This window comes from Cibotium barometz, chromosome 19, assembly GCF_041138505.1.
Source record: "Cibotium barometz isolate CiBa-2024 chromosome 19, ASM4113850v1, whole genome shotgun sequence".
NCBI classification, from domain to species: domain Eukaryota; kingdom Viridiplantae; phylum Streptophyta; class Polypodiopsida; order Cyatheales; family Cibotiaceae; genus Cibotium; species Cibotium barometz.
The window spans coordinates 52,712,418-52,725,801 of NC_141064.1; the positions used below are offsets into that span (position 1 = coordinate 52,712,418).

Consider the following 13,384-nt stretch of genomic DNA (forward strand, 5'->3'; position numbering starts at 1 on the left):
CAGCAAGTGCTACAAAGGCCAAAAATGCATCATATACCTGTGATTTCTGTGTCAAAGGATAGACCCAGCATATACGAGAGAAGTCATCAATAAATGTTGCAAAATAAAAGCAACCACCTAATGACTTTGTCTGCATGGGACCACAAAGATCACTGTGTATAAGTTGCAACTTTGCAGTTGCTCTTAGAGCCTGATCACGTGGGAAGGAAAACCTGTGCATTTTTCCCAAAATACATCCTTCACAAATGTGATCTGGAGGCTTCTCCATGAGAGGTAGATCTGTAAACATATTATGTCGCTGCATAAGCATAAGACTACCAAAATTTACATGCCCCATGCGAGCATGCCATAACTCCGCATCAACCATAGCTGGAGTAAGAGTGAATGCATGATAAGCAGACTGATCCACTGGCTGAAATGCATCCAACTCATAAAGTCCATGACATAATGTACCAGTAAGCATCAAGGTCAAGGCATTTGCTTTGTCTCTGACCATGCATTTATCATCATCAAAGTGGACTTGCATTCCACAATGTGCTAAAGAAGAAATGGACAACAAATTCTTCTTTATTCCTGGTACATATAAGGCATCTGTAAGGCGGAGAATGGAGCCATCAATGGCTGTAAGCTGAATCTCCCCAATGCCACACACTGGATATGAAGCATTGTTGGCACACTGAACAGTTTTGCCAACAGGGGCAGGGCCAACATGACTAAACAAATCCCTGCGAGATGTGATATGCTTTGAGGCACCACTATCAAAATACCAAGTACATGCATGCTCTGTCATACTGAGTGCCTGTGAAGACCAAGAGGCATCATAGTTGCATGTATAGAAACAGTAATCCCTGTCCTCAACAAAAGAAGCAGTCTCTGGAGGAGCTTTAGGAGCATCATTAACAGACATCCCAGCTTCCTTTGCCTTCTCTTTGGCAATCCTCTTCCTACATTCCGTGATGTAGTGACCTGGCTTCTTACAATAATGACATTTGCCCTTCTTCTTGGGCTGTCCATCACTTTTCTTGGTATCCTGTGAAGAACCACCATCAGCTGAATTTTGATTTGCACTCTTTGGCTGAGATTTCCCTTTCCCCTTTTGACCTGTAGTAAATGCTTGTTCAGCATTTGTGTTCATATTCATATTCTTCCTCATTTGCTCCTCTTGTAATAAGAGAGCAACAAGTTCCTGATACTTGAGGGGTTCAACAGCATTCCTCATGCTGAGGTTCAAAGAGGTATGGAAAGCCAAGTAAGATCTTGGCAAAGAGTGCAAGATGGTGGACACAAGCTGTGTCTCAGGAATAATCTCATCCACATTGATGAGTTGCTCTCTCAAATCCTGCAGCTTGTTTAAGTGGCTAGACATATCATCTCCTTCATTCATTTTCTGATTTTCCAGCTCTCTTTTCAAAAATGAGATCCTAGCCTCATTACGAGCAGCATACATTTGCTCCAAAGTCACCCATGCATTCTGTGAAGAGCCAGCTGACCGAATATGAGGTATAATGGACCTCTGAACTGACAATGCAATGAGTGACAATGCTTGTGCATCCCTGGCATCCCATGTCTTTTGAGCATTTGTTCTCTGAACAGGCAATGGCTGTCCTGGAGCCTGTACCTGTTGTCCTCGTCCACGAGCACCCCCTTGGGGAGGAGTCTCTGGAGCCAATGGACCTGGACGTGGTTCATCACCACTAACGAAATCCCAAAGACCTTTTGCCACAAGCACATTTTTCAGCATAAAACTCCACAAGGAGTAGTTCGTGCCATCCAATTTGTCTTCCTTAGACAAATATGTGAATACATCACTTTGCTGTTGATTTGCCATTATGCTTTACGCACAATGTTGTACCTGTTTACCAAAAAACCCAAAAGCAAAAACCCTGATAACAACTGTACTCCACTGAATACAGTTCACCCAAATCTGCCTGCACTCTCAATCCTCTGAATGTGCAGCTCAATGCACCAATGACTGAGTAGAGCAGTAAATGGCGTACACAATGCCAAAATGCCCCAAAATTTGCTGCACCCAAACTGTGCAAAAAACCTGTATATTTCCTTGCTAGAAAATCTGCCTGTTGTGCCTGTATATTTTCACAGAGAAAATAAAAATGCCCAATATTCAAGAATTGTACTGCTTACCAGAGTTGAGATTTCAACGCAAATGACTGTTGTACTGTGCAGGTACAGTGTACTGTACGGAATAAGTTGCAGGTACGGTGAAAGTACGACGGATGTACTTTCAGACAGAGCACTGTACTGAACAGTGCGTTTGAGTACTCTGCAGATCTGGAAGTCGCACAGTCGAAGCAGGTACAGTCGGGTACTGAAGCAGGTACAGTCGGGTACTGAAGCAGGTTCACAGCATGCGCAGATTTGTATAGTCGCCAGGTACAGTCGGGTATGAGCAGGTACACGTCAGCTGCTGCGACTGTATGCAGGTACAGTACGGGTACTGAAGGCAGCGCTGACTTGTACTGAAATGAAGGCGGCGCACAGGTGTTAATGAAGGCGGCGCAGTGTACTGAGGTGTACGCAGCAGTACTGCAGGTACAGTCTACCACAGGAACAAGTACAGTTGACTGTACTATACAGGTACAGTCGACTTGTTCTGTACAGAACTGAAGGTGACTGCAGACAGGTACTGATGAAGGCGGCGCTGACAAGTACAGTCGGCGCTGGTACAGTACGATGGCGATGTCAGGTACGGAAGCAGTACGGCGCACAGGTGTACGGGCAGCTGATGCTGATAGTGTACGGACAGGGCTTAAGCTGAGCTTCAATGCTCTGATACCAAATGAAGACTATGAAGGATTAGGGTTAGGGTTTTCACAAGCTCAAACAGGCGTAGAAAACAACAGATGAAGGAACACGACTTCCAATATGCTTGAATGAATAAAAAAGTGAAGTACAAGCCACATAATAGTGACCCCTAAAGGATAAGTGTTCACATGACCGGCCATAAATGTGCCGGGTGGACCAAAACACTTATAACCTGCATATAAGTGAAAATGAACTAAACTGGGGGAAAAAACCTCCACTAACTGAAGTAAAAAGTGCCCCAGTAACCTACTGATGATCACTAGCACTCCTCTGGGTGCATACACAGCATAAAACCCAACAGTCACCTGCTTTGAATTCCTTGAGCTTCCTAGGATGAGGCTCATGGTCTTCTCTTTTTCTTTTCTCCTTATCCAATGGGGTAGCCCTATCTGCATGGGCTCCATGGGCCGTCATAGAAGTTTCATGAGGCACGGTGGCATGTGCTCCACGAACTCGAAACTCAGATGCATGTGATTTACCTGCATATGGCAATGTCTCTTCATGAGACAACTCAGAAGGCAAAATTTTTCTAGAAGCAGACCTGTCACCATGAGATACATGTCTTGCATGCATGTGACTTTCATGCCCTCCATGAGCACTGGCATACATATATCTGTCAGGCTTTGTGCCTTGTGGAGAAGATGCATGTCGAGAGGTTACTGTCACCTCTTCCTTTTGCATAAAAGATTTCAGCCTTTGAGATGCGGGATCTCCATGCTTCAAACGAGGCGGATTTCTGAATTTCAGCTCTCCGTCATCCCCTCTTTAATATCACCTTTGCGAAGGAGGTAGGCAAGTGCCAACTCCCTTGGCTTCTTGCCCACTTCGCGTGCCATTGATTCAAAAGTTACATCTACCATAGCATCAGCCTTCCTGGCTTCAATAGCACTTTGCACATGGGGATCTTCATGCAAAAACTTTAACTCTTGCTCTTGAGTCTGCAGAAGTTTTCTCATATGTTCCATTTCAGTCCTCATAGCATCAGGCTCTTGTTCAAGCATAACTGTCTTTCCTGGAGACAGTTGATCCTTTGATTCACTATCAATAACCCTTTCAAGGGGCTTGTGTCTTCCTCGCAGGGCATCAGACCCACGAGAGGCACTAGATGGACCCCTCGAATTTGGCACTTCCAAAGGGTTGCCTTGGCTGTCCATTATGTTTTAAGTTTGCTAAAAGCGGGATGTCCAGTACACAGGTTCGTTTCCCCACTAGGAAGAGGGAAACAACCGTGCTCTGATACCAATGAAACCGATCCCGTCAAGTGGGAAGACTCCGTTGGACACCCACACGCTTAATAGCACAACTTTAAAACCACAAATTTGAAATGGACAACTTAATACATCTTGAAATTGAAATGAAATGAAATGGAAAGATGGACACCAGCATTGGGGCCGGAACGGGCTGACCCCCCCCTCAATATATGATATATTTATTGGGAGTATTTAATAAATACAATGCTCCATGGGTTCCAAGAACCAGATGATGTCCATGTACATATGAAAACAGTACCAAACAAATAGGCTCGAAGTCGAAATTCGATGTAGATGCTCGAAGCAGAATGACCACTAGCGTGGTCCAATCTCTACGGTCCTGTGCTTTCATTGGACTCCGCGGAGAGCGCCTCACTGGTGTTCCGAGACCACGCACAAACAGGCGCTCTCGTACTAACGCTTGGCTCTCCCGATCTTAGCACCTTTGGACCGAGGTTTTCCAATAGAGCTTGGACAACCCGGCACCGAACGGGTGTTGGCCGTATAGGGAGTCGGGGAATCCCTTATCAGATTTAAACACAAAATACTTTTACTTAAATCTGAAATTCACTTACTTGTGGATGGCTGATAGAGAACCAATACCCATGGTATTTGTGTAGAAGATGTAGCCACCCAAGAGATGTGAAGTCTTCTTGTAGCCGCCAGTGGAGAAGATGTGCAATCTTGTTGAGATGGCACAGCCGCCTTGTAGATAAGCTTAGTGTTGCCACTAGGACAAGTACCACCGCAAAGATCACAGCCGCCTGTTGTGAGAGTAGGAGTACCCGCTTGCAAGGAAGGAGAGGCCTGGCTGCAACGTGGGGAGAATGAGCAGCTTGCTGGAGTTAGAGCACACATCCTCCTGCCTTATTGGAGATGGAGTGCACAGTCGCCTTGTAGAAATTCATGCGCAGCCAGCAGTTTGCATAGACAGTAGAAAAGCATGAATAGTAGCCAGTCGCCTGCAGGGGAGCATGGGGAGGTGCTTTGGCTGCAGCCTGTAGTGCAGAGGATAGGGCAGCCAGCAGCCTTAGATGCAGCCGCTTATTGTAGAGGTAAAAGTATGCGCCTGTGTGGGAGAGGTAACATGCTTTGTGGGAAAAGCAGCATGCGCAGCAGTCTTGCTGCAGATGATGCGCACAGCCTAATAGAGGAACATGTGCAGCAAGCTTCAGCCGCCCGGGAGCAGAGAGAGTACACAACTACCAGCAGAGGTTAGTGCTTTGGCGCCTGCATGAAGAAGAGTTGTGGAGGAGCAGCCGACTGTAGTAGCACAGAAGCAGGTAGCCTTCAGGTGGTGGCAGCCGGCTGCAACACAGTAGCCGCCTATGCACAGCAGTTCCGTGGGAGATGGCAGCCGCCTGTAGTGAGTACATAAGCACAACAGATTCAGCAGCCGCCTGGGGTAAACATGCGCAAGAGAGATAGTCGCCGGTTGTCTCACGTAAGAAGGTGGAAGCGAATCATGTCCACGCTGAAGGGGAAGGCCTTTCTTTTTAATAAAGTGAAGTTGACACTTTGATTTGGCTGGCCCCCCCACGCTTGCATGTGGGTGGCTAGTTCCAAAAGGGTGTGGTGGGTGACCTTGCCCACCCCCACACTCACTTAAGTGGGGCTCCCCACCTTGGCCCCTAAATGGGTGCCCACTTTTAAATGAATGTGAACACTTCACCTTATAAAACGAAAGGTTAGGAATAAAATATTAAAAACCACGTGCGATATACTTACCACCTGGTCACATGCACCAAAACTCGTCAGAATACAGAGCAGACTTCACGACTCACTGGCAGGCGTCCCCGCTGAGTAAGTAACACGTCAAACATGCAAACACAAAAATACAAGTCATGCGAAAACAGTTTCAAACATGCAAATCATGTGTGCATGTGCAAATAGTAACATGGACATATCTCCCGTTCATGGAACAACAAGTACAAAATATCTGTCGGCACAAAACTGGCACGACATAAAAACATAAAAACCTGGTCTTCCTATGGAGTGACAGTCCCATAGGTAAGACACAGTTCCAGGCACGAGTTTCCCTATGGTGTGTAACAGTCCCATAGGCAAAACACGGCATGAATACTGGCTCTTCCATGGCGTGACAGTCCCATGGGTCGAACACAGTCCAGGTCATACACGGGTGGCACCAGTCTGGCTCCCGTCCATACGACACCATCCTGCTAACACACGGGTGGCACCAGTCTGGCTCCCGTCCATGTCAGCAAAATACTGGCCTCTTCACATGAGACACTGGCCTGGCCTGGGGCTCAGCTGCATGACTTTATTTGATGCTTTAGGTGAATCAAACTCGACCTGGTAGTATCCACGTCCCAAAGGATGAATATCGGTGATCTTTCCAAGCTCGCCGATAAGGCTTGCCTACAAAAGATCCATGAGCTGTCCACGTGCCGGGCGGATATCCACAATCTTGTAGACCAAGGTGGAGGCCTCCAAGGAGGGGATTGTCGAAAGCAAGGAGGTAGAGGTCTGCTTCTGAGATCTTAGAAGGAAAGGCAAGGGATGGCAGCCTTGGTTGGGGATGGCGGAGCGGCTCCTGGAATAGACAAGACAAAATGACGTCGAAACTTGCCATAGGAAAAACTGTACGAAAGTTGTGCACACCTGATGAAGGAGAGGCTGAAGAGGAAAGGGTGACGGGGGGGAGCTGGAAACATGGCAGACATGCGAAAAGGCAAGGAAAGCGGGGCTGGCGGAGAAGATGAGAGGCGAAGGCGAAACGGTTGGGCGCAGAGGGGAAGGCCACGCTGGGCGGAGGACTGGCATGCAAGAGGGATGAACAGGAGGGGGCTGAGATGGAAACAAGGAAGGTGAAGGCGAGCAGGCTGGGCTCTGACGGGCAAGGCTAACGGGAGGGGGTGAGATGAAGAAGGTGCTGGTGGGCAGGGCTAATGGGAGGGGGGCGAGATGAAGAAAGAAGGCATTGGTAAGGACATGGGCAGAAGGAGGTTGAGGGGAGGGTGCGGGTGGGTGCGCGCGAAGGGGAGGGAGCTTAGAAGCTTACAAACTTGGTGCGGCGCCTTTTTTAGGCATTGTTCAGCTTTTTATGGCATTTTTGGTATCTATCTATGATATCTATCCAAGGTCCTGGCCAACGGCAGTCGGGTGGTTGTAGGGGCAATTTCCCAAGCCTATAAATAGCAAGGGTCACTTCAGTCATTAGCATCTGATCCCTCAAATGTGGGTCAGGTCATAGGCATAGACGTTACCTTTTGGAGGCCACGATTGGCTAGGATCTATGTACATCTTGATACACAGATACAGAAAACAGTGTTTCAGCAACATCTCTGTCTTCTCTCTGTTCATCTTTGCGTATTTGCATAGTTCTTGTGGAAGTCCTAGGTTCTTCAACATCAGGTATCTCGGTGGTGCCTGGGCCCTGGATGAGGGCAGCCGTGGGGTATAGAGCCCCCAGGTGGGTATCGTGGGTTCGCCGAGATGCTCAGCCCGGCACCCATGGTACAAGGATGAAGGGAGGACAAGGGATTGCAGGTTTCCAAGAAGGGATCTTGCTCTCAGCCTAAGAAAGGTGTAGGTCTTCAGCCGAAAGAGGGGACAAGAAGAACAGGTGCACCTTCCTCAACGCAGAACATAGCATTAGAGATAAGAGCAATCCAAGGTTGCAACTTGCGGTTGAAGGTTTTCGAGACAAGGTCCAAGTGGTCAAGAGTGCCTCAAGTTTTGGAAGTAGGCTGCCAAGGATGGAGTCCACATGCAGTAAAGGGATGATGTCAGTCATCCAAGAAGATACAGTTGGATTCCCGTCATTGTTTGGTATCTCGGAGTCTCTGTGTGTGTATCCATCATCTATGTGTACCCCTCTATGTTTGTGTGTGAACATCCCTTATATGTGAACATCCCTTATATATGAGTGTGAACACTCACTTATGTGATTCCATGAGCCTATAAATAGCAAGGGTCTCTTCAGTAATTATTCATCTGATCCCTCATAGGTGGGACAGGTCATAGGCATAGATGTTACCTTTTGGATGCCAGGATTGGCTAGGATCTATGTACATCTTGATACATATGTACAGAAAACACTGTTTCAGCAACATCTCTCTCCTCTCTCTGATCATCTTTGCTTTTTTGCATAGTTCTTAAGACAAGCAGTTCTTCCGCATGTTACAAAGGTCAACCACACAGACAGATCTGGGAGGTTCTCTGCAGACATGACATGCTCCCAGCGGAGAGGCCTGACCCTCTTTCTGCCCTGAGATTGGTACTCTCTGAGGAGGAATCAAAGAATAATCATCTGCTATCTGGATGTACATATACATTGGTGTTTTTTCCATTTTTTCCATTTTTTCATTTCCTTTTCAGTTCTTCCATGGTTGAGTATATCCATGGTAGCATTGTATTAGTTATAGTCTCATAGACCCTTGGGGTCTTCGGTAGTCGTTAATATAACTTTCTTTCAACTTGGTTTCTTTTGTAAACACGTTCATCACGCAGGATCTTCTTCATTCCTTTCATTATTGCCTTCTGCTTGTATGACCCTTCGAAAGTCATGATTCATCAGTTCTTCAATCTGCAAATTGCACCCAGCTCCAAACATGTAGACAGGATTCATCTAGTATTAGAAAAAAACCTTATTGTTCCTAGCAATCCATATAGTCCACAATGCTTCAGCACTAAGATATTTCACGTAGTAAAAAACATTCCATAAGGATCCCCAAGTAAGATTTTTCCCAGTTAAGTGCATAATCATTTCTCTCTCTTTTTTTTCATGTTACAGCAGTACTCTCATAAGTAAAGAATTTTGAAGGAACACATGTTCCTGCGTTATTCTCCAGTATTTGGGAGTCAAGTGGGCTCCTTGGCAGCATCTGTCATACATGTGAAGTCTATTTGTTAATTTGCCTTCTATCATTCACTTTGTTTGATTGGTGAAGGTAAGGTCTGGTGTATGTTTAGGTTCTACCTTCAAATTTTTGAGATACCCTACCTCACTGCAGGGCGGTTACTCACGTTGGAGCAAATGCAGGCAAGAAAAGTGCTGAACCAGCCCAAACAAGTGCTACGGACAGTAACACTACCCTTGGTCTGCCAAATCAAGGTATGTCTTGATTACTTAGTTAGGAAGGTGCAGGTGTAAAGGATGCTCTTCTTGCTTATTATAAGTGGCCTTGCTGGAGCAGGGATAAGTACAACAAGGAATGTTACTGTGGATGTAGCTGAAGATGCGAGCTTGCGTACTCACCTACTTGTATGTTCTTGAACCCCATCAAATATCTAGATGCAAGATTTTTGTTCGGCATGGGTCTAGTGTTATGTAGACTGATGTGTATGGTAGTTGTGGTTTCAGGGTGACTTAAGTGATGTGCCCGAATCACAATTGAAGGTTTGTTTCCCTTAAATGGGAACACCATATGCAAGGCCTGTGTGTGTCTGTTTTTTTTAAAAATGTAACTCTAAATAGCTTCGTTTCTGCAGGATAATGAGAGCAAAGAACCCAGCAGGGGATGCAGCCTGCAGCTATCATGTCTGATTTTCCTTGGCATTTTGGTCTTACTTTTGCTTGTATGGACTATAATAAGGATCTGGTAATGTTTGGCGTCTTGTGGGGTTAGTATTTTAGGGAAAATTCTTTTCAGGTTGTATCATAAAATTCTTTAGGTCCATGTTGCAGTCCAAAATAATATGTAATGTACAGCTAAACAGCAACAACGTGGTTGAGCATGTCTATAATAATCCACTCCTCTCTCTCTGTCTCTCTCTCTCTCTCTCTTCACACGCACACGCACACGCACACGCACACCTCCATGTCTAACCACTAAAACTGAGCACATATGAGAGTCACTCTATTCTACAGCTAGCCTCATGTAATCCTAGGCCCAAAAGTTCGGCTTCTATATCTCATCTTTATCCTAGCGTTTGAATCAATAGGGCAATTAACTGCCTTGTGCACAAGGCCTCTACACAAGCTTGTGTGTGTGTGCGCGCGCATTTGTGTAGAAAGAAAGAACGATATAATAAGACCCAAGCTTGTCTGTGTGTGTATGTGCGCATTTGCGTAGAAAGAAAGAAGTCCTCAAAAGACCCAAAGGGTCTATAAGGCCAAAGAGAAACAATTGCTTCATGCAGATACTGATCCATGTAAGAAATTGAAAAACTGAAAAAGAAACTAGCTACCTATATTGAGAACATGTGTAGTAGTACAAATAGCCATTGGCTATGCAGGTCGCTAACGTGTTCGATGGTGGTGGGGGAGCATGTATGTATCATCTAATATTAGTACCATCCTTCTCCAAACAGAGCGCATTGATGATGTCCACCTCTTGTGGTGAGACCTCACCATGTTGTTGGAGTACATCGTGGGTTTATAGCAAATGGATGGATGTTTGGGATTCCTCTCCCTTAATCTCTTGTGAGCCTATATGACATCCCCTATCGCACGTGGATGCAATCTAAAGGCGTTTGTACTGTAAGTTGGGTATGAATCTTGTTGACTCTGATTCCCTAGGTGTCGTCTGAGTATGACTTTCGATGGTGACAAAGCTCCAATAAGTTAAGAGCCAAGCGTATTTGATCCTAATATTGTACTTGTGAGGGATGAATCCATCTCTGAAGAGAAATGGCATCTTATAGTAGGGTGGGCATATGAACATATAGTGCTCCTTTGTCTCCACCTCTCTCGTCTTGCATACCTTGAATGTTGTGAGGGATATCCTTTGTTGTGCTAGATTCAATCCGTAGATGGTGCACTTGATTGGCTAATGGCGATACTCGTGGCATGTTGACGTGTGCATATGAAGGTATCCAAGGCTCACAATGAATCCATCCTCAGAAACTTGGAAGTAGTGCTCTCTTTAGAACTAGAGATTTGTGGTCGTGTGAATAAGATGCAATGAGATAAGACAATTGATCTCTTTCTTGGAGGTCTGTCAGGGCTATGCTAAGAGAGGTGGCGGTCCATTTGAAGGCCTTGTTTGTCAAACAAGTTGAGTGCCAAAACTTGCTTTTCCGCTCTCGTATAAGTTGCATGGAGGACTTAAGCGCCAAGCGCGAGAGGTGATGTGCATCTAGTGAGGAGATGCTCCAGACTTAGCAAGATGATCTCATGTTGCAATGATGGCTTACTCTGGATCATGCATGAGAGCAATCATACTCTCCTAAATGAGGTCCCAAGAAAGAATCATTGTACATTATTGTAAGGCACACCAAAAAATCAAAAAGCACTAGTCGATGCGAGGCTCTTGGAAGGGGCTTGGAAGCATTGTTTCTCTAGACATGCCAGAGTTGCATATCCTCTTTGTGACATCCCCACAGTGGCGATCCATGCGTGCACGTGGCATGCACGTGCACGCACGCACGCACGCACACACAAGAAAAGCAATAGGTAGACTCACCTCCCAAACGTAGATGTAAGACCCCTTATCTCCCCCCTATATTCTAACAAAAATCACAATCTAATACCGATTCATCGCAAGATTCCCCTCACTATGATTCTCTAATACCGATTCAATAGTTTTGACTCCTTCACTTCTCATAAGTAGGATTATCGAGTAGCTTTTTGAGGCTCAACTCGAGACACCATACTCCTTCAGCAATGAAGATAACTACTCTACAATCCTATGTAATCTGATTCCTAGACTTCCCCAATTTGCATACTAGCCTTCTTTAAGGTTTTGGGTTGTGCCCGGGTATAAGGAATCTGCATACTAAGCCTAACCCTATCCATCCCTTGGGTTAGCCTTAGTCCTACCACTCAGTAGACGGATCAGGGATTCAATTTAAGGTTTTGGGTTGTGCTCGGGTATAAGGAATAATTCTTAAGCTTTCTAGCCGACACACATCTTGAAAGAATAATCTAAAAGAAGATTTTGATTTCCACAATTTTTTAATTTGAGTGTTTAAACAATATTATCAAAAGCCTAGTATTAATATATATGTCCATACCAAAATAACTACATGAAAACAATGTCAACTATACAGCGAGTACTCGTGTAATCCAAGTTATACATCCCACGAGAATGAGCTCTCAAGATAAACGTCCACAAAACAATAACGAGCAATCGGTTCAATCTTGCCAATGTATATACGAGGGTACCTTCGCAGGCCACCACTGTAGCCACGAAAAATAGTATTTCATAAATAATCTCTAAAATATGTGAGTGAATGAGGTCTAAAATATTAAACGCTGCACGAAGTGTCGTCTTAGTTTTATAGCATGAGAGCGGGACTTAAAATAATAAGCTATGCACTTAAGGATACACTTTGACTTGATTTCATGTAACATACACCAATTCTAGTGCATGAACAAATCCATAAATTTTTAACTAAGCTTAATTATCCCTCTTTCTATTTAATTGTGAATGAAATTGATTAATCATCAATTTGACATGAGGATCTAGTATGCATAAGTTCTTGTAACTAAGGGTAATCTGAAAAATGGTTAATTTAGAGGTTTAAAAAATAGAATTGGGCTTAATATTTTTCTGAGGTTTCAATTTATAAAGTCAATCATAAAGTGGTATGGTTCGGTCCAGCAAGGCTTGACAAGGGTTCCAAATAATGTAATTTGAAGAGTATAGGTGACTTACAAGCATTAAGGATATTTGTTGCTATTTTCTCGAATTACAGAGATATGAAAATATAAGGGTTTCAAAAAATGGAATACTTATCTAATTTGAATTTGAAAAGGAAACAAGGTACATATCATACTAGAGGTTAAAAAAATGGAATTGGGCTTAATAATTCTGCAAGGATCCAATTTATAAAGTCTAAATCATAAATTGGTATGGTTTGGTCCACTAAGGCTTGACAAGGGTTCAAAATAATGTAATTTAAAGGGTATATGTGACTTGCAAATGTTAAGGTTATTTTATGCTATTTTTTTATAATTATAGAGATACGAAAATACAAGGATTTGAAAAAGTAGATTACTTATCTAATTTGAATGTACCCAAATGTCGTACTTGCTTTGTACATGAGATGTAAAATTTGAATTAGACAAATACACTAACCTTGTGTATGGGCAATTTAGCATGTAGTGTTGCAATAAAGTCTGATGAAAAAGAGTACCCCCCTCCAAGGAGAAATCCGTGAATTTTTGTCCTTGGGAAAGAAGCTCTCATAACTACCAAAATTGTTTGTAGTATGCCCAAATAGTAAGTCCAAGTGTAAGGGTACCAACAAGTACTTGGTTTATGGCCGCATGGGACAAATGATCATGACAAAATCTACTCCCACACATCAAGGAAGTAGGCATGGGAAAGAAGAAGAGGAAGGGCATATTTATAGCTCCACAAGGGTCCCCTTAAGTCTTTCCTAAAAAATATGCACGTATC

The 13,384-nt window shown here is 44.3% G+C and overlaps 1 protein-coding gene across 3 annotated transcripts in view; it reads left to right on the forward strand.

Moving 5' to 3' along the window:
- LOC147628729 (syntaxin-52-like) overlaps nucleotides 1-9,785 on the forward strand; it is a 67,876-nt gene extending 58,091 nt beyond the window's left edge. The window contains exons 4-7 of one of the 3 annotated variants that reach the window (XM_086813963.1): nucleotides 9,050-9,150; nucleotides 9,233-9,300; nucleotides 9,388-9,435; nucleotides 9,528-9,785. In XM_086813963.1, the coding sequence (XP_086670089.1) occupies nucleotides 9,050-9,150; nucleotides 9,233-9,300; nucleotides 9,388-9,435; nucleotides 9,528-9,641 (331 nt within the window). In that variant the 3' untranslated portion in view covers nucleotides 9,642-9,785. The remainder of the gene's footprint in view (nucleotides 1-9,049; nucleotides 9,151-9,232; nucleotides 9,301-9,387; nucleotides 9,436-9,527) is intronic. The other 2 variants (XM_086813964.1, XM_086813965.1) reach the window with 2 other exon arrangements.
- The last annotated feature ends 3,599 nt before the right edge of the window (nucleotides 9,786-13,384 follow it).